Below are 18,950 nucleotides of genomic sequence, written 5' to 3' on the forward strand. Positions count from 1 at the left end.
TTTTCCGGTCATGCATAGTGACCTTGTGTGTAAGGGTTTCTCTCGCCATTATCAGTAATGATAAACGTCAGAATCATTAATGCTTTGATGAGATTTGAATCAAGTCGGATTCATCTAAATCAAATTCATATATTTTCTGAGTGCTTGAGATTTTTGCTATTCTGCTGACGCATTGACGTCTTAAGCACGATGTCATGAAATGATATTAAGTGAAATATAATTTTCCACAGCGTCACTGATGTCGCATCTCGACGCCCAGAAAGAGAAACTGGCAGGGATTCAAGCGCCCGCCATGTTACGGACACTCTTCCACATTAAACACAAACTGACTGCAGTTTTTGTTTTGCGTGACACAAATCGTGTTTTTTTCACCGACTGTCGTGAAATCATGAGATAATAATCCCGTATGAGATAAATCGAACACGTGAGGAGAAACGTTCAGTTTACAATTGTGCTGTGCGAATGTGTCGCCTTGTAGCAGGAACATATTCATGTATTCTACCGTATAATAATACAATTGTAATGATGAATATATGTGATGTTAATACTGTATTTGTTTTCACAGGGAGAAGGATTTGATGGTCTGAAGGTGGATCCGTTTCATCGCCACACAAGTCCATCAACATTTTAATGTCTTTTATTACTCTTCTTTTGTTTTAAATGCATCTTATTTGACCATGCCTCTCGATCTGGACTGTGACGCAGAAGCTAAGAAAACGGTAAGAGCGAAACGTTAATTCATTCTCTCTCTCTCTCTCTCTCTCTCTCTCTCTCTCTCTCTCTCTATCAATGAGGTTCCGAGCAAGTAAAAGTAGTGTAAAGCGTCAGAACTACAGTATCACGCGCTTGCGCGGTAGACGCCGAACGCAACTAGTGTCAACATGTTTAATGCTGTTAAATTATTTTCACTATTTATTGATAACTGGCAAGACATTTTTAGATACATTTTTATTTTATGGGAAGATGTTAAAAGTTTGAGAAATTTGAAATGAATGTCAATAAAATCCTCCAGAACGTCATGGCACGAACTAAGTTCAGTATCACGCGCTTGCGCAGTAGACGCCGAACGTAAACCAGTCTCAACAGTTACATTATTTTCACTATTTATTGATAACGGGCAACACAGTTTTAGATTATATTTATTTTTGTTTCATGGGGAGATGTTAAAAGTTTGAGATATTTGAAACAAATGTAAATAAAATCCTCCAGAACGTCATGGCAAGAACTAACTACAGTACGCGCTTGCGCAGTAGACGTCGGATAGTGTCAAATGTTTAATGAAGTGAAATTATTTTCAATATTTATTGATAACGGGCAACACGATTGTAGATTATATTTATTTTTATTTCAAGGGAATTTGTTAAAGAAATAAATGTAAATAAATTCCTCCAGAAAGTAATAGCACAAAGTTGACGAGATACAGTGTAAAAGCTTCAGTAAACGCTCTTTAAATGATGCTCATCACTTCTTATATCTATATTGTAAGGTTAAGTGTAATATTTTGTTTGCTTTTTCATTGCTGCAATTTAATGTAATGCTATACTGTTTTTAGAGTAGATCAACATGTAGTAATACCTGGTCGTACGATCTTGAACCAACTCGCATCTAAACTCATAAAATCCTGCTAGTATCAGGCGAGGTCCTCCCTAACTGAAATCTTTGATGAATAATCTTTGAAATAAATGGTCTTACCGCTAACCACATGGATGATTAGAGAAACTCATTAAAAGCACGAATGAAGATTAACCCGGGAAAGGTTAGAGAGAAATACAGTCCCCCTGACCTTAAGAAATCTCCAGAGATCCAGTGTCTTCAAGGTTACAACTGTGTGTGTTAATGCTCTAGTAATTCAGTTTTTCTGCTCGGCTTCTCTTACAGTTGAAAGGGCGTATGATAAATGTGTATTTTCATCTGTTGCTAAACTATTTTGAAATTCTGCCAGTGATCTGTAAAGTTCAGTGCCAAGTCTGTAGGCATTCTGAGAGTTTGTTTCCTTCGCTTTTTTGTCAGAGAGGAGAAAAGTGTGCTGATCTTATGTTGTTTCAGAAAGGCCAGAGGCATTCCTGATCTGTGTGGAATGAATGAACTCATATATGTTGAGAAATGTGGCTGGTGATGATGTCAGAAGGGTTTCTTGCAGGATGAAAGTCAGTTTACTTCCATATCATGATGAACACGAGGCCATGAATGACAGACAGAAACGTTTTTAACCATTAACAGTTTGGAGTTGTCTGTTAATGTGCACTGAGTAACGCTGTGTTACGGTTTGTTTACAGGAGTTGACTGGTTAACCGTTGTGTTTTCAGTAGGGTCTGTTGAACTGGTAAATCAGTTACAAGACCTTCAGCAGTCGATTGTGAACTGGGCAGAACTTGTGTGTGAGTTAAGATCGTGAATGTTAATTGTGTTTGCTTTTTATTCCTTTGTTCATTTTGAAACTGACAAGTGTCATCACCGGATGCGGCATACGATCCAACAGGGCTTGTTCTAATGGCATAGTCGCGCCACGTCCGGTGTGGACATAATGTTAAATTATAATGGGTTGTGATGCGTTCTATTGTCTCTTGTCGCATCGCGCCGCGCCACATTCGGTGTTGACACGGTGTGAGAGTTTATTCCTTAATGAAGAAAGTATAAATATGTTAAAGGGATCCCAAAATTATTTCGTCATATTTAAATCTGACTTGCTTATGCAGAACACAAAAAGAAGATATTTTGAAGAATGTTGGTACATTTCAACCCCATTGACTTTCATTGTGTGGGCATTAACCACCGAGACATTTCTCAAAATTAGAATTTGTGTTTCACAGAAAAGAGTCATTTTCAGGCACATGACGATGAATAAATAATGACTAATTACAATTTTTGGCTGAGCACATTCGAACTATACAGTATTCTGTCCTTTATGCACAATAAATAATTTTCTAGCAGATGAGCAGGAACTGATGTGATATGTGATGACATTGGACTACAATATAATAAAGCATTAGGACAGTGTTCGTCCAGATTTTCTTTAGTCATTTCTTTGAGTATGATTGTGCGTAAATCTACACAGAGATGGTGAGAGATGGTGAGAGAGAGAGGTGCTGGACCCAGCAGACTCAATACACTAGGGAACCTCCTGTTCTCGGCCCAGTCTGGTTGCTTGGCAACAGCAGTGGCCCAAAATAACCTGCTGATGACAGAAATAGTCTAAAGATGACAAAACCGGAATGATGTTGCATTACTCAGATGTTCTGACAGTATATTATACAATACTGTATAATGGAATTAATATCATGTTAAAAATGTTTGACAATATTTAACTAGCAATGCTATTCTGATGTGTAGTATTCTTAAGGTCTCTGCACATACAGTCCGAAATGTTCGTATGTGTTTTTTCGTATTTGGCGCTCGTTTGTGCGGTATCTCTGAATTGTCCAAATGCCTCTCAAAATGCTTGCTACTTGCTAAAAACGCATCGAAAACGAACCCAATCCAAATTTGTTTTACTTAGGACGAAAATATCGGAGGCAGTGTTTAAATGTGATTGACAATTCGTGAGGTCCTATTTAATTTTTTTAAGTGCGGTAATTTCATACACGGATTCAATGTGAAATGGCCTTTAGTCTGGTTAATTCAGAACCAAATTCTCGACGCCGTTTCGAATGAATATATTAAAACTATATTGCCATTTTTATACCACATTTCTAACAAAAAACAACATGTAACTTTGTTTCAGTGTCTTATTTGTTATGTTAAATTGCCACTGCATTAAAGAGTTTTAAAGGGCAAAAAAAATTAAATTCGAGCATCATTTATTCACCCTCGTGTCATTTCAAATCTGGATGACTGAAGAGCACATATGAAGATATAAGTTGGTTAAGCAAACAGCGTTGGGCCCCATTGAGTTCCGTTGTATAGACTCAAACCCACAGAGACGGGTTTTGAGTAACATGAGGTTGAATAAATGATAACCGAATTTCGGCTTTCCCCTTAAGCGTTAAGACAGATTTAATCATGTGTGGTTGACCAGTGGCACCGAACAGGAATTAAATTCAAGGTTCTATTACTTTGATCAATTGAGGCAGAAAAAAGGCTTTATGGAACTGTCTCAAATCAGGCCGAGATAACAGATCATCGTGTTTTGCACAAACTCGTGGAGCTCGTGCCAGCTGGAGCACAGAGGAGCAGCATTCCAAAATGGTTGATACAAAATTCATTTTTCAGTTCAGCTTGTGGTTAACTTTATTTTCTTTATTGTAGTCAGATGTTTGGAGCTCGCCGTATGTAGAATCTGTCATTATTCTTGAAAGAGCTAATTCCTTGGAGAGCTTAGCAGTTCATTGGTCCAGCACATCTCCACATGCTCCACTGACCCACCGAAGGTCTGAATGATGTAACCACCACTGGAGTTTATAACGCTCCGCGTGTGTGTATTTGTGGGGTTACGTAGGTTTAGTATGGGGACAAATTTGTAAGCTGTGAGCTAAATATGACGAAATGTGGAGATGTCCTCATAGCCATAAAAAAGTTTTTGAAATGCAATTTTACAGTTAACATTTGCTCTCACCAAAAACTATAAAGATAAACTAACGCTTTTTAAAATCGTTCTACATTTGAGAGAATAGTGGAGTCCATGTCACAACTTTAACAATACAGGAGATATACAGTATTTAGGAGGTGTGTAGACATTTCAAAGCAACAACATATACAAACATTACAGCGCATGCACGCTTTTTGGAATCCCTGTAGTTTATTTTTGAAAAACAAGCAAAAGAAGTAACAAGTAAATAAGATTATCTACCAAGTTAAAAGTATTTCTAACTTATTAGTATTATTTTGGGTAACCAGTAGGAGAACTGTTGCTTTGCTAAACTTAAATGCAACATTTACACGACTCGTTCAACAAATAGTTTATTATAAAACGGTCAGTTCTGGTCCTTGATTCTGATATGTTGAGCAGAGTTCTCCGGTGTTATAAAATACCCTGATTTATAACTGCTTCCCCAATATAGGCTAAATAACATTTTATTTACTTTATTTTATGAAACCTTGCGTTTTACAAAAGCAATAAGCCCCGAGGAGCAGGGGGTTACAGTGCATTTGGGGCTTATTGCTTTATTAAATACAATTATTATACAATAAAACTATATAAATTAATGTTAATATAAATTGATCAAGATATAAATTACACAGAGTGGAAGTTAACTTGGGGCCAGGTGCGTGCTTCCAATGAAACCGTGCATTGTTAAAATCACAACTTTAGCATGAAAACTATGGTTGTCTCTTGTGTTTTGGTGAATGGTTTGGTGTTTCCATTTGTCTCATAGATTTTGGTTTAATATTTAATGATTATTGCCATCCGGTCAGGTAGGTTAGACAGTCTCACACCCCTTATAATTTTCTCATCATTATCAGAAAGACTCCCTCGGTGACCCTTGACCCGAGAGAGCTGTTTAAACGACATTTAGCTTTAAAGGTTAAGCCAGAATTGTGTATAAGTGAGAGAGAGCAGATGAGTTAAAGCTGCACAACGTGTGTGTTGACTTTTATGGTTGTGTGTGATAACAGTAGTGAATAAATAACCTTTTTAGACATCGGGATGGTTGCTGGGCAAATGACCTCATTGTCTTGTTGAGCAGCATCCTGACCTGCTGGAGACAGTTGCTAAGCAGTATTTTCACCTTAGTAACCGCTGTCTCTAGTCTGATTGGGTCATCAGTGTGTGTGTGCGTTCCTAAAAAACTACATATACAAAGAGATTTTTATTGTTTAAACAACAACAGTAAAAACTGTATAATTTCGGTTTTAAATAATATTTAAAGCTAGTCCAAGAACAGTCCTATTATAAAGCAGATGTTTATGAAAGTGTGAAGCAAAAAATGGATGCTTTTATTTTGTTGTAATGATGTGCTTTTGTAGAGTCCAGAGATGGAACAGGAAGTGTGCAACGACGCACAAGAAGAGAAACTGATGGAAACGCCGTCACGGAGAGTCGGACGGCCGGCTCGGAAACGCAAAGCACTGGTAGTGAGTACACACACACGAGCATACACACATTATGAAACACAAGCTCATAATTGTAGCCAAATTATCTATTTACTCAGTTGGACCCAAAATAAAATTGTGTCGTTCTATCATGAAAATGACAGCATCTTTCCCCTTCTACTTTCGTTGTTACTAAACACAACCCGGGACGGCCTTCTTAAAGGGATAGTTCCCCTAATTCTGCCATGAATTACTTACTCTGGGTGTTTCAAGCCTGAGTGAATTTCTTTGTTCTATTGAACACAAAAAGAAAGATATTTGGAAGAATTTTATCAACTGACATTTCTGGGGCTTCATTGACCACTATTGTAGAAAAAACTAAAAGGTGCCTCAGAACTCTTTTTGCTTTCCTAAATTACTCGAAAGATTTTCTTTTATTTAACAGAACAAAATATATATATACAATTATTTTTCCTACTGTGGTAGTCAGTGATGCCCCGGAAATCTCAGTTGCTAACATTCTTCCAAATATCTTTCTTTGTGTTCAATCTAACAAAGAATTGTATACAGGTTTGGAACAACCCGAGGGTGAGTAAATGATGACAGAATATTCATTTTTGAATCTCTTTATCTTCTCCATTTCCGTTTCACGCGATAAAAGTCGTAACGGTTTGTAGTGCCGCGAGGGCGAGTACAAGTCGTCAGAATTTTCACTTGAGGTTACATCCCGAAGTGAACACACAGACAGAAACGTACCTTACTCATTCCATCAGATCACTAGCGACAGGGACGGTCCCTTTAAAGTGCTACACTGTCCTGATGCCACCTGTGAGGCGTGTCTGCCTGTGACTGAACCCCCATCGCTTCCGGACCCCTACACGGAGCTGAGAGCGGGATGGCTATCTTAACACGAGCTGAATGAGAGTCACAGGAAACGTGCGGTTACTGCAGTTGTGATCACATGACCAGACGGAAGTCTGAAGTCAAAGACAAAGGGATATAGAGGGAGGCAGTGTTAGAGAGATAGAGACAGAGGCAGGTGGACTCTGGGGAATCGTGTTGCGTTGTCTATGATCATGGTAAGTTGTCTTCAATGTTGTAAACTGTTAAAATTCAGGGTTTCTGTGCAAGAACAGATGCTGAATGTTCATACCGTACTTGTTCTGAGAGGAGGAAAACTGTTGCGATCAGACTTAAGTGTGTCCACGATTGACTAAATGTATTTGTGCAACAATGGAATAGGTTTCTAAGAGCTTTTAATCACCGGTGTCTACGCATTCATTTCTTTATGTATGTAATTTTTTTATATAAAGTTAAAATACTAATTCAGTACTATCCCAGAATGCACCTCATGAACTGAATGAGAGAATGTTTTGAATGTGTACAAGATTTTGTGGTTGCCTCATTTTCATTTTTACAGTTGTTTTATTTCATAGTTGTAATGACTTTACTTTTGTTCTCCAATAGGGAAAATAGTTATGATTAATAAATTGAGTAGTTGTGCGTTTGAATGACCTGTAAAGTAGATGAAGTGTGACTTTGTGAGAGGATTTATTGAACCGTTCTATATTGTGATGTTCTTCTAAGCCTGAATGCGGTTTCTTTAGAAGAACACAAAAGAGGAAGCTTGGCAGTTTTTACTTTCTCAATTTTTTGCACCAAAATGTATAAATAGCACTTCATATGACTCACACATTTGAAGTCAGTCCTAAGCCTTTTCGATCTGATTGACGCCAATGTAGCATGTCGTCTCAGGACAGGTTGTGTCAGGTTTGCCGTCACTAGGCCATTCATGAAACACGAGCAAAATCAATTTTAGTGTGTAAATCGTCTGTAAAAACCAGGTTCACAAAATGTGTATGCCTTTAGTTTATAGAAGAATGGATTTAGGGATGTTATGCAGACATGTTTAGGTTAAAAAAAAAGCATGGTCTAAATTTTGTTGTGTGTCTCGCTTTGTGTTTCACTTGGGAGAGAAATGCTTTGAAACACCATGATGTTGTTTCTTATTAAAAGGATACTTCACCCAGAAATAACATTTCTTCATAATTTATCAATGAATCTTTCTTCTGGAACACGAATGAAGATATTTTGAGAAATGTCTCAAATGTGTCCATGCAGTGGATATCAATCAGGGGCCAGTATTGCTTGTTTATCAACATTCTTCGAAATATCATCCTTTGTGTTCTGCAGAAGAAAGAAAGTCGTACAGATCCGTAATGACACGAAAGCAAGAAAATGATTAAAGCAGGGGTTCTCAAGTTTGTTACTTCAAGGCCCCCCCACTGTATTCAATAATAATAAAAAGGACCCCCTCCTGCTAAAAATGTGTACCCAATAAAACATTTCCGAGCTTGAAAATGAACAGCAAAAATGGACAAATAATAAGAAATATCTTGTTTTTTGGTTGTTTAAAAATGTATTTCAATGCTAATTTTGTCTAATTTTAAATTATTCGTCATCCTTAGGCTTATTGGGGGGCCACGGCCCCCCTGTTGACAACCACAGGATAAAAGAAAATGGGTGAACTATCCCTTTAGAGACTTCCGAATCTTTTCGCCACAACAAGCTCAATTTAGAAACAATGTATTATGTAATCTTGTATACAAGATTCTTGTTATGTTGCCAGACAGTTATGTTGATAGACAAAAAAAAGTGTCAGACTTTATCATTACAAGTCTTGTAAATGTGTGTCACAAAGTCTAAATTTCGCATTGAAAATCTCTGTACGTGATGTCATGTTTAGATCAGTTCTGGGAACAGATTCTTTTGTTTGCGTGCCACCAGTGACACATTTGTTTCAGTGAAAGTGTCAGATAAAAGATTTACAACGACAGACATATAATAAAAACATCACAGGTGCGCTGTCATCTTTACACAGCTGCTGTCTGGAGACTCACAGGAACTGAAAACTGAAGTTTATTTAGTAGATGAATGTTAAACACACTCTTGTGTATCACATGTTAGAATTTCTTTAATGTACAGTCGCTCTGCTGAATGACTTGAACCTGACACGTTTTTGTAGTGAAATGAACGCCCGCTTTCCTGATATCACACATACATGTGATTTATGCATTCACATCTGCAAGACATATGTTTTTGGTTGTTTGCTCATCTGCTTTACATCTATAGACATCTTAAAGATGTCTGCAAGATGTTTATGATTGAGAATGTATGTAAAACTGCCTTTTCTAACACGTTTATCAGATGTATTTCAGATCCTTAGCAAACATCTTTTGATTGGATTGGATTCAATTTATTGTCATTACACACATACGAGTACAGTGCAACGAAATTTATTTTTAGAAGAAGATAAAGCATAACATGGGGACGGTGAGGAGAAAAACATGTACACAATACACCATAGACAAGACTTGCAACAGGGATAAGTAATCCAGTTCCGACAAGCAGCCATCTGATCCTGCTGCCATGGTGGCGCCGTATACAGACCCGCTTGTCAGGCTGGCGGGTCGAAGCGACGGAGGCGTACCCGTGTTATCTGGGTATTTGTCGCCTCTTGTGGCGCCGCTGAGAATGCCTTCGCATTGTGTCATACATATATCACATTCTGGTACGTTTCGGTAAATATCAGCGTATGAAATTGAAAAGCGTTTCCAAAATGTTTGCTCTCATTGCGTTAATGTGGAATATATTACCAGTCTTTACTGAAGGGAAAACATAAACTGTGTGTGTCGGCATTGAAACACCTGCAGGCTGTTTAAGGTTCATAGAGTTTCTCACCTGTTGCTTAAAGAAAACGCCAGCAGCATAAGAACGTCGTAACCCAACGTCAAACGTTCTAATTAAACCAGCAACCGCTAATGTGTGCGACTGCATTGACTCCTTCGTATGTGCATATTAGTTTGTCGTCCATAAACTCGCATATAGCAAAGTAGCAGTAGTAGTAAAAGTAGCTTTCTGAAAAAAACGAGGATTTTATTGTTCGTCGTCAAGTTAACAGACAGCGTCGCACCGTAGGACATCCAGGAGATCACAGCACCCCTTAAACATTTTATTGCCTTTCTGCTTATTTTCTGCATTGATGGATGATGGATGATGAAATCATTGTAAAATGCAAATGAACTCTATTCACATTCTTCGTACGTGTTCGTCAATTTGAAACGTATGAGTTAGAAGAACATCAGCCCTGCATTTGCAAAGTAGGTAGTCCCCAAACACTCATTTAGCTACTCTCGTTCGCTTTATGACACATACACACTCATATCCCACATCGCTGACATTTGAATCTATTCACCATTCAAGATTCCTTCTACTGATCCTCCTTGTCTCTGTTGTGATAGGTGGATAGCTGCGGGCGTGTGGGTGAAGGCGTGGCCTGTATGAAACAGGCGGCGTGTAATGGTAACACAGAGCTGCGGGTTTTGCAGAAAAACCTGGAACGGAATAACTCCTCCCCTGAGTCCACCCATCGGAATGGCGCAGACACGCCCCCTGGACCAGACGAGGAGTCCGCCCCTTCCACTCCAAGGAAAAAGCGAGGGCGACGGAAACTTGAACACCCGGAGAGACGTAAGTCACCCATCTATTATTATTTAATCTGTGGCCACAGTCTAGTTTCTAAGAAAAATACATCGGCAGTAAGACATTCATGCTAATTGGAAACGGAGGTTTGTTGCCATCACAGTATTGAGAGAATTGATCAACAAATATTATTACACCAGCTATTAACTTTAAACCAAATAACCTCAAGCATCAGCTGATCTTTTTTGCACTTTTTGACTTCAAGGCCCCGCTGTCCACAACAATATTTGAAGGCTCCACGTCTTATTTATCACCCAATCAAATATTCTAGCTTTATGTATATTTGTTATAAGAATATAAAGGGGAAATATCTCACTTTTTGCTTATTTTAATGCTTGTTTTGTCTTGATTTAAATCATTTTAAGTCATCTTAAGGCTCCTTTGGAAGTGTGTTGACATGAACTTTTTTAGTCTTTATTTCTATTTCCTTTTTGTGCCTTTAGTTTGTTCTTTAAATGATCTTAGTGTTTGTCTTGCAGATATGGAAGACGATGACACCAGCAGTGACACCAGCAGAGGAGAGGTGAGGACCCCAGCAGGCTCCCCACAAACATGCCTGTTTGAGTTAAAGCTCTTAATATGTACATTATATTCAAATAAATATATTTTTCATGTTTCAAACGATTTAATACCGTTTTGTCAAATTTGACAAGCACTTTTTGATTCCTTAAAACTTTTATTTGGGTATTTGCAAAACCCAGTGACAAATATAAGGGTGATTGGTAATACTAAAGGACATATGTAGGCTATAAGAATACCAAATGTTGTGTACCCAAACATCTACCAAACAACTTGCATTATTTACTAAACAGGGCAAAATAGCAAAGCAACACGATAAAACACAATAGATCGTATTAGAACCCATTTTAACATTTTAAATGTTGTCGACACTGGATGCGGCGCAACACGCCATTGGCGTCCAGTGCAGACACGGTGTAAGAGCGCAATTTAAGAAAAGCACCGATAGGAGTGAAAATTCGGTGGGTGATTTACTATCATTAAAAAACAAGCGCAATATCTCATTATCATAATGACCAATGCAATCTACCAAGAGCACCGCATATCATCGCAGGGTCTAACACAAGCGTTTTTGTGTGTTAAATAAAGTCGCAAATACCAGTACAATGGCCAACGCAAAACCGAATTAAACCACATGGCGTGATTCATTTAGATATTCAACTCCTGTAAAGTTGGCATCTGAAGAGTAAACTCCTACAAATGCATTTGCAATAAGGTCCTGTGTAAAACACCTGTGTCCACACACATTTTCAATGCGTGTCTTCAGTAAATAACGACAGTAGTGTTAGTAAATCTGGCCCAATTAATGCTCAACTAACACAATCCAACAAGATGAAGGTGTGAGCTAACACAATATAAAACGTTACCATAGAAATTCTGTAGTATTGCGTTACCAACACATTTTCACCTGTGAAAGGTTGTTCCATTTCTTCTGGAGTATAAGTTCCTGCTGTTTTTACAACCAGATGCTGTACAATATGTTGTCATCTTGGAAAAGTTGTTGATTTTTACTGCGGTTGACCAAAACAACTGAAATGTTGGCCGTTCTAAGACGGCAGAAGTTGTCGTGACATCCACATATCTTTGAGTAAAACGAAAATACAATTACAATCACACAGGAAAACTGTGCTTAACTGTGAGAGTTGCTGCGATTGCATTTAAACTATCTGGTGATCTAAACCAAGACATCTTTCGATAATGCATCGCACAGAGATTATCATCTGTGATGAATTAAACTTCTTTTACCGTACGCGGTTGTCAAGGAGACTCGGATCACAGGAAACAGATTAATAGCACCGAGAACACAAGAACATGTGGATGGAACGTTCCAGACTGTGTGTGTTTTCATGTGTTTATGTGACATACAAACGTGCGAGGCTGTAATATGGTTTCTGTAGGTTGTAGCACGCCACCGGAATGTGTTTACAGGCTGTATAACGTGTTACAGACGTGTCGTTTAAGAACAAAAGAAAAACTGTAGTTTAAATACATTGAGTTTATATAGATTGATTTACGATATAAACAAATCTTCGGCATAGTAGATAGTTTTTTTAAATTTTCAGCTTGTGTTTTATGAATGAATGTGTTTGACTTCGGTGGAGCAGATTTACTTTAGAGGTGGGTAAGAAAGTTGTATGTGTGTTGTAGAGCGACGGGGGCCGGCAGAGGGTCCGTCAGGGCTGGGACATCAGTCTGAGGAGACGACCCGTACAGAGAGAAACCTTTCAGGCGGGAGACCCTTATCACATCAGTCGCAGAGAGAGAGAGTTGTACGCCAACTGGAAGAAAGCGAAGGTGAGAGGGAGAGAGAGAGAGAGAGAGAGAATGACGCTATTGTGTGTATGTGTGGATGAATACTTGTTCCGGGTCTAACAACCGCATTTGTGACATTATGTTGGTTTAGTCATTTTGAGGTTTTCCTGTAACATAATTATTAAAGGCATTGTTTTATACTTTTGTTAAAGCACTTGAAATCTCTATTGGGAGAAAATGTTACTTGAGATTTCTTTTTCTTTCCTGTATCCTGTGCATTATAACACAGTTCCCGTGTTTGCCTGCTTTATATGGTCACGGTGACGTTTAAAAGTGGTTCTGTCACACCAGATTCATGTTTACACATACAGTATGATGATTCAGTTTAGTGGAAATTACCGCTATTGGAAAAAGGCTCCATCAGTCCAGAGTACCGAAAGATTGTGTGTGTGGAATTGGAAACAATTTTGTGGAAAAGCTAGTATCAGAAAGGCTTTGTTGAATGCACATTGTGCTGGTGTGTTTTTGTCCAGTGAACTGAAAGTGAACATCAGTGGAAAGTTAGGGTGGGGGCTGGCTTTTACTTAAACACTGTCTGCTCGCCTCACAGACGTGTATGTGTGTTTTTGTTTTAGCGTGTGCTCGGCCACATCGTGAGGCCCTGTTTCCTGTAGAGGTGTGTGCTGTGTGAGTTTGCGTTTCACAGGACAAAAGTTTGGCTGAGGTGAAGTCAAGTTTAGTTTGAGATTTTGTGTCTTTGTTTCTGAAGATGCTCTCGTTCACGTTCAGTTAATACTTCGTGAAAAGACTCGTAAAGCATTTCGAAGGACTCGCCCTAAAACGTACTAGATTCACTTACATATACCCCAGTATACTATACTATACTATACTGTTATCATCAGATTAAAGAGACAATACACACCAAGAATGAGAAATATAAATATATTAGCGTACACATCAATGGATCATGACCGTATGTTTATTAAGCTTGCATGCTGAATAAACACATTTTAAACGTGCAGCTTTTTACATTTAAATGGGTTTTGATTGGCTTTCCGTGTTTTGTCCTTCATGATATGGAAACAGTTGCTCTGAATGTTATCACAACTGTTTTATCATTGTAGTTGTGTTGTGGACACAGCTATTATGATTTAAAAAAATAAAATAATAATATTTATTGTCTTTAGTGTGAACGGGCTTTGAAACTTGATTCAAGTTGTACATTTCTCCTCTTCCGTGTGTGTTTTTGTTTAAATCCGTTCCGCCAAAACTAGTGCACAAAAATGCCAAAAAGTCAGGCCTGGCAATGAATGATGCAAGTAACATTTCTCTAACCACTTGCCGAGTTTCAAAGACTAGGTGATTGAATCAGTGTTTTGTGTAAGTATCAGTGTGTGTTTTTCGAGGGGCTCGAGGGATGGGGGCTTTCGGGGACTGATGTGTCCTTGGCTCACCCAGTGAGGGTTGTCTGTGTCGGGCAGCGGGGAGGAGACTCCGCCCACTGATGCAGGCTCTGGATCTCATCAAAATCTGGCAGCCTCTCTGCTTCACGAAGACCTAATTACAAACATGTGTGTGTGTGAGAGAGAGAGAGAGAGAGAGAGAGAGAGAGAGAGAGAGAGAGAGAGAATAGTGCACATGTCGTGAACTAGCTTATAAATACACTACAAATATAAGATCATTAATTGTAATTGTGTTATTGTTATGCATGTTTTTTGTATTTTGGGAAGTCTCTCTCTCTCTCTTTGTTAGGTCATAAATTGTGACTTAATTGCACTTTTCCGTGTTTTTCAATGCACGGTATCCATGACGTTTTCAGACTCCTAGTAAAATCCTCTCCTTCCCAGGAAGCAAAATCAATCATTAACAAATCCAAACACACGCGCTCTGCTCGTATTCCACTCTCCCGCGGTCACGTTCAGTTTTTGCAGCGGACACCCGCCTGGTCCTCTGCCAGTGTATGCAAACCTTATTTGACCAATCAGCAGGCCCCACAAGAGTCACATGACCCACACACAGTTAACAAGACAAAGACAAAGTCTGTGTCCCCCCCGCCTTTCTGTTTTAAACTTTATGCAGGTCAGACACATTAGCATGTAGTTTGTATGTATGTGTGCCGAAGAGGTATAGCTTGTTGAGTTGTTTTCATTATCCAGTGTACAGTAAATGTTTTAAACTGTAGTATGCATTGTAAGTACACTGTTTATAAAGATTACAGTCAGTTTATTGACTACTTTTAACTAAATTACAACAAATGTATGAGACAAAAAGTAAACAAATTTGACGATTACTCTTGACAATGTAAATAGACAATTGCATTGCATCATTGCATGGTTGGTATACAGTACAGTACATAAGTATACTACTTATGCTACTTGGGTCATTTATGTATTTTGTGCATATGCAAAAATGTGCAAAATATATACTGTTTACTATACTGTACAACAAAAGTGCTGGTGGTATTGTCGTTTGCTAATCTAAACATATCCAGAGAGAGAGAGAGAGAGAGAGAATATTTGTGTTTTACTGCACATTGAAGTGAAATATTTCTGTAAGTTGGCTGAATTCCAAGTGTTTGGCTGTAAAGTGATGAATTTATACATTTTTCACATTTTTCTCTCGAGGTATGAAAGAGAAACATCTGAGCAATAATATTTTCTTCTGAGATGTTCAGTGTATTTGAGTGGCTTGTTTTTCCATATTCAAGAAACCCGCTCTTGTATATTTAATTTTTGTGTGTCTGAATGGTTAACGGAATGAATTGTTATTTGTAGATTTGAGGGACAGAGACTGGAGAGTCACCGTGAGGGTGAGGTCAGAGGTCATCCCGCCCGGGTCATGGTCATAAAGCTCTCAGCTCTTGAAGGTGGTGTTAACTGTGGTCAAAAGTCAATGGCCTTAAAGAAGGGGTCAGAGGACATGTCGAGGTCAACTCACAGTGTCCGAAGTTTTCAGACACTTTGTATTTGCAGAATGTGTCGGCTATACAATTTGACTGAATTTAAATTAAAATATTATTGTAAATAGATAAATAAATAAAGTTTGCCTTCGTCATTTTCCCTCAGTATGTATCAGACTGCTTCAGTGACTGTGTAAAAGTTTAATATCAAAATTAAAATAGCTTAATTTTTTTGTAGTGTTGAGCTATAATTGAGTGCAATGTGGATTAAATCAGGAAATACGATTCACTTTTAAAAACCGCATTTCCCACGGTGCACTAGCATGTGTGCCAGGGGCTGCTGGGTAACCACCAACACAACCACTATATCGTCATGGAGAGGAAGAGGAAGGCAATCTGTTCAAGATCTGCCTAGTACCTAGGAAGCCTTTAAAAGCATCTTAGAGCTCCCGACACGAACGCTGTTTCCAAAGGTAGAAAGCATCGGTACGCTACCTTCAAATATAATTTCGGCCAAATTCTAAGGCAACATCCTTTGTATTTCTCATGGATGAGACAATCCCAGAATGCATTGCAAACAGCTCAGTGAAGTTTTTGCAATTCAAGATGGCGATAAATGTTGGTTATTAATATACTTATTATGATTTTTTTCGGTGCTGTGCGTTATCGATTATAAATGTCTGTGTTGTTACTGTTGAAAAAGCTATATTGAGGATACCATTCTAAATAGGTTTTATTAGTGATTTAACAAATGTCAATGAAACTTGACAAACAGCTTTGGATCTTTCATCAGCTCACTAGGGCTTTGTGTGTGTCTACATGTAGTGATTAAATGTATAGTTTAAATGAATTAAAAGACAAATGCAAATGTATGTTGATGTTTTGAATGCTCTAGGACGGTTTGTCTATACACAATTTACATTTGAGGCCTTTTGAAGTCACTATTCAAGAGGCTTATTATTTGGCCAAATGTTGTTTTATTTGATGTGTTTTCTGCGAGGGAAGGTTACGTTAAGGGCTAAGGCATATTGAATATCATTATTTAGTACGAAAACATTTCTGTCTATGTGTTTGTGTTTTGCGGTTCTTTATGCATCATATTGTGTCTCCACATTGACCCATCAAACAGAGCTGTGTTTCAGCATTTCTGTGCGATAAGCTGCTCTGCGGTTGGCCGTTTAGCGGGGTTAAAGGTCAAATGACAAGCCTTTTGTCAAAGGTCACAAAAGAGGAACCACAGCTGCCTCAAGCAATGAAAGTTTTCACTGTCTCACGCTGCTGAGAGGATAAGAGCTCTTCGGCACCTTCAGCCAGCGGTTGTTTTTTTTTTCAGTTTAAACTGGAATAGGAGAAAATAACACACTGGAATCAATGCGCACTTTTCCTTTACGCTATAGTTTCCATTTGCTCTCCGTATATTCTTGTGAGTGGAGAACAGTCATTCATTTCTTTACACAAAACTGAAACTTTCGCTCTGAATGGTCGCAGATGTTAACTGGAATGGTAAAACTGAGCGATCTGAACAATGGCAGTGGTTGGATTTTTGCAGTATGACCTGAAATCAAAGCGATAGAAAATCATATTATCTCAATATAAAAACAGCTCATAATTCCTATGAATTATTTTTGAAACATTGTTTGGTCGTATAAAGTATGGTGTGTACTGTGTTTTGTCTTGTTAACAGTTTGTGTCTCTGTCTTAAAGGAGAAGTCACCCCCACTGGGGTCCAACTTAAGTGACGTAATGGACGACCAATCGGCAGCCGATTCTCAGAAAGATGATGAGGAGTCAGCCATCAATCTTCCATCCACGGCCACACCCCAGCAGCAGCAGCAGCATCACACTGACCCCGCCTCCCCAACGGTTGCTACGACGCCTGAGCCGCCTCCCGTCGTCTGTGGTAACAAAGTCATGGCGAGGCCTTCAGCCATGGATCTGGAATATGAGGTAAACATCCTCTCTAAAGTCAAAATAATACAGATCCATGAAACCAGAAATTTAAAAACATGATGGTTTGATGATGTCAGACATTTCAGAACTAGAGTGAGATGTTCGTTTGGGGTTGATTTTAATAGAACTCACGTTTTGTATGTGTCAGGACGGTCATGGGTTTGGGATCGGAGAGCTTGTCTGGGGCAAGTTACGGGGTTTTTCCTGGTGGCCCGGGCGGATCGTGTCATGGTGGATGACGAGTCGCTGTCGAGCCGCGGAAGCCACCCGCTGGGTCATGTGGTTTGGAGATGGCAAGTTCTCAGTGGTGAGTCAGTTGACCAATCAGAAACAAGACAGTCTACAGACATTCTCTATGTGCATTTATTCATTTTTTCCAAAATGACAAGACACAGCTCTACCAGTTGACCTGCGAGAACCGTATCATGTTCAATGTTTATTTTTATCCAGGTGTGTGTGGAAAAGCTGTTGCCCTTGAGTGCATTTTGCACGTCATTTCATCAGCCCACCTACAACAAACAGCCGATGTACAGAAAAGCCATTTATGAAGTTTTACAGGCAAGTCACACAAACTGACAAAGTGTTACCATATGCGAGTCGACATTTGACTCTGTTCTGATGGCTGGAACGATCAACTTTATCTGTTGAATCTTTGATAATATTCTGCTTGAATTATTCAAATGTTCATGCTAAATGTTTATGTTTTGTCACATTGTGCGTGCAGACGGCGAGCACACGTGCAGGTAAGCCCTTCCCAGTCTGTGTTTCCACGGATGATTCTGAGTCCGGGAAGAGTGTGGAACTGCAGACGAGGCAGATGATCGAATGGGCCAGTGCCGGGTTCCTCCCCTCCGGTGCCAAAGGCCTTGAGCCGCCGCCAGGTAACAACTGATAGAAAACGCAACCACTGAAGACAGAGTGTTTTATTTGTTTCGATGGGTTGGTTCATCTCAAAATAAAACAAATCGTCATTTTCTCACCCTCCTGTGGTTCGTGTTTCTCATTGGTCACTGGCTTCCATCCGCTGATGTTGAAATAAAATATATAATGGAGTTTGTAGTTGAGTTCTAATGGAGTTTCACTGTTATGTTACATTTATCATATAAACAAAAGAGTCAATTTCTTACGTACAGAAAGAGTATAGATAAACGAATGTTGATAGTTCAGACCAGATTATTTAAGATTATTGAAACATTCAAATATAACTTTATATCGTGAAAAGTTCATTTTTTCAGTGATCTGACGTCTTACATTTTTGGCGATTTGAGATATTATTTCGTTTTTTGTTTCTCATTGGTGTGTGTGTTTGTGTTTCCTC

At 38.8% G+C, this 18,950-nt stretch overlaps 1 protein-coding gene across 3 annotated transcripts in view; it reads left to right on the top strand.

The window, feature by feature from the left end:
- The window catches only part of dnmt3aa (DNA (cytosine-5-)-methyltransferase 3 alpha a), a 30,582-nt gene that overhangs the window by 1,226 nt on the left and 10,406 nt on the right, over positions 1-18,950 (top strand). For 2 of the 3 annotated variants that reach the window (XM_079475093.1, XM_079475095.1), the window contains exons 2-10: positions 566-719; positions 5,905-6,012; positions 10,272-10,500; positions 10,992-11,035; positions 12,679-12,825; positions 17,387-17,629; positions 17,781-17,939; positions 18,083-18,190; positions 18,357-18,513. In XM_079475093.1, the coding sequence (XP_079331219.1) occupies positions 678-719; positions 5,905-6,012; positions 10,272-10,500; positions 10,992-11,035; positions 12,679-12,825; positions 17,387-17,629; positions 17,781-17,939; positions 18,083-18,190; positions 18,357-18,513 (1,237 nt within the window). In that variant the 5' untranslated portion in view covers positions 566-677. Of the gene's footprint in view, positions 1-565; positions 720-5,904; positions 6,013-6,926; positions 7,050-10,271; positions 10,501-10,991; positions 11,036-12,678; positions 12,826-17,386; positions 17,630-17,780; positions 17,940-18,082; positions 18,191-18,356; positions 18,514-18,950 lie in introns of those variants that run through there. The other variant, XM_079475094.1, reaches the window with a different exon arrangement.

Source organism: Barbatula barbatula (genome assembly GCF_947034865.1).
Source record: "Barbatula barbatula genome assembly, chromosome: 15".
Lineage (NCBI taxonomy): Eukaryota > Metazoa > Chordata > Actinopteri > Cypriniformes > Nemacheilidae > Barbatula > Barbatula barbatula.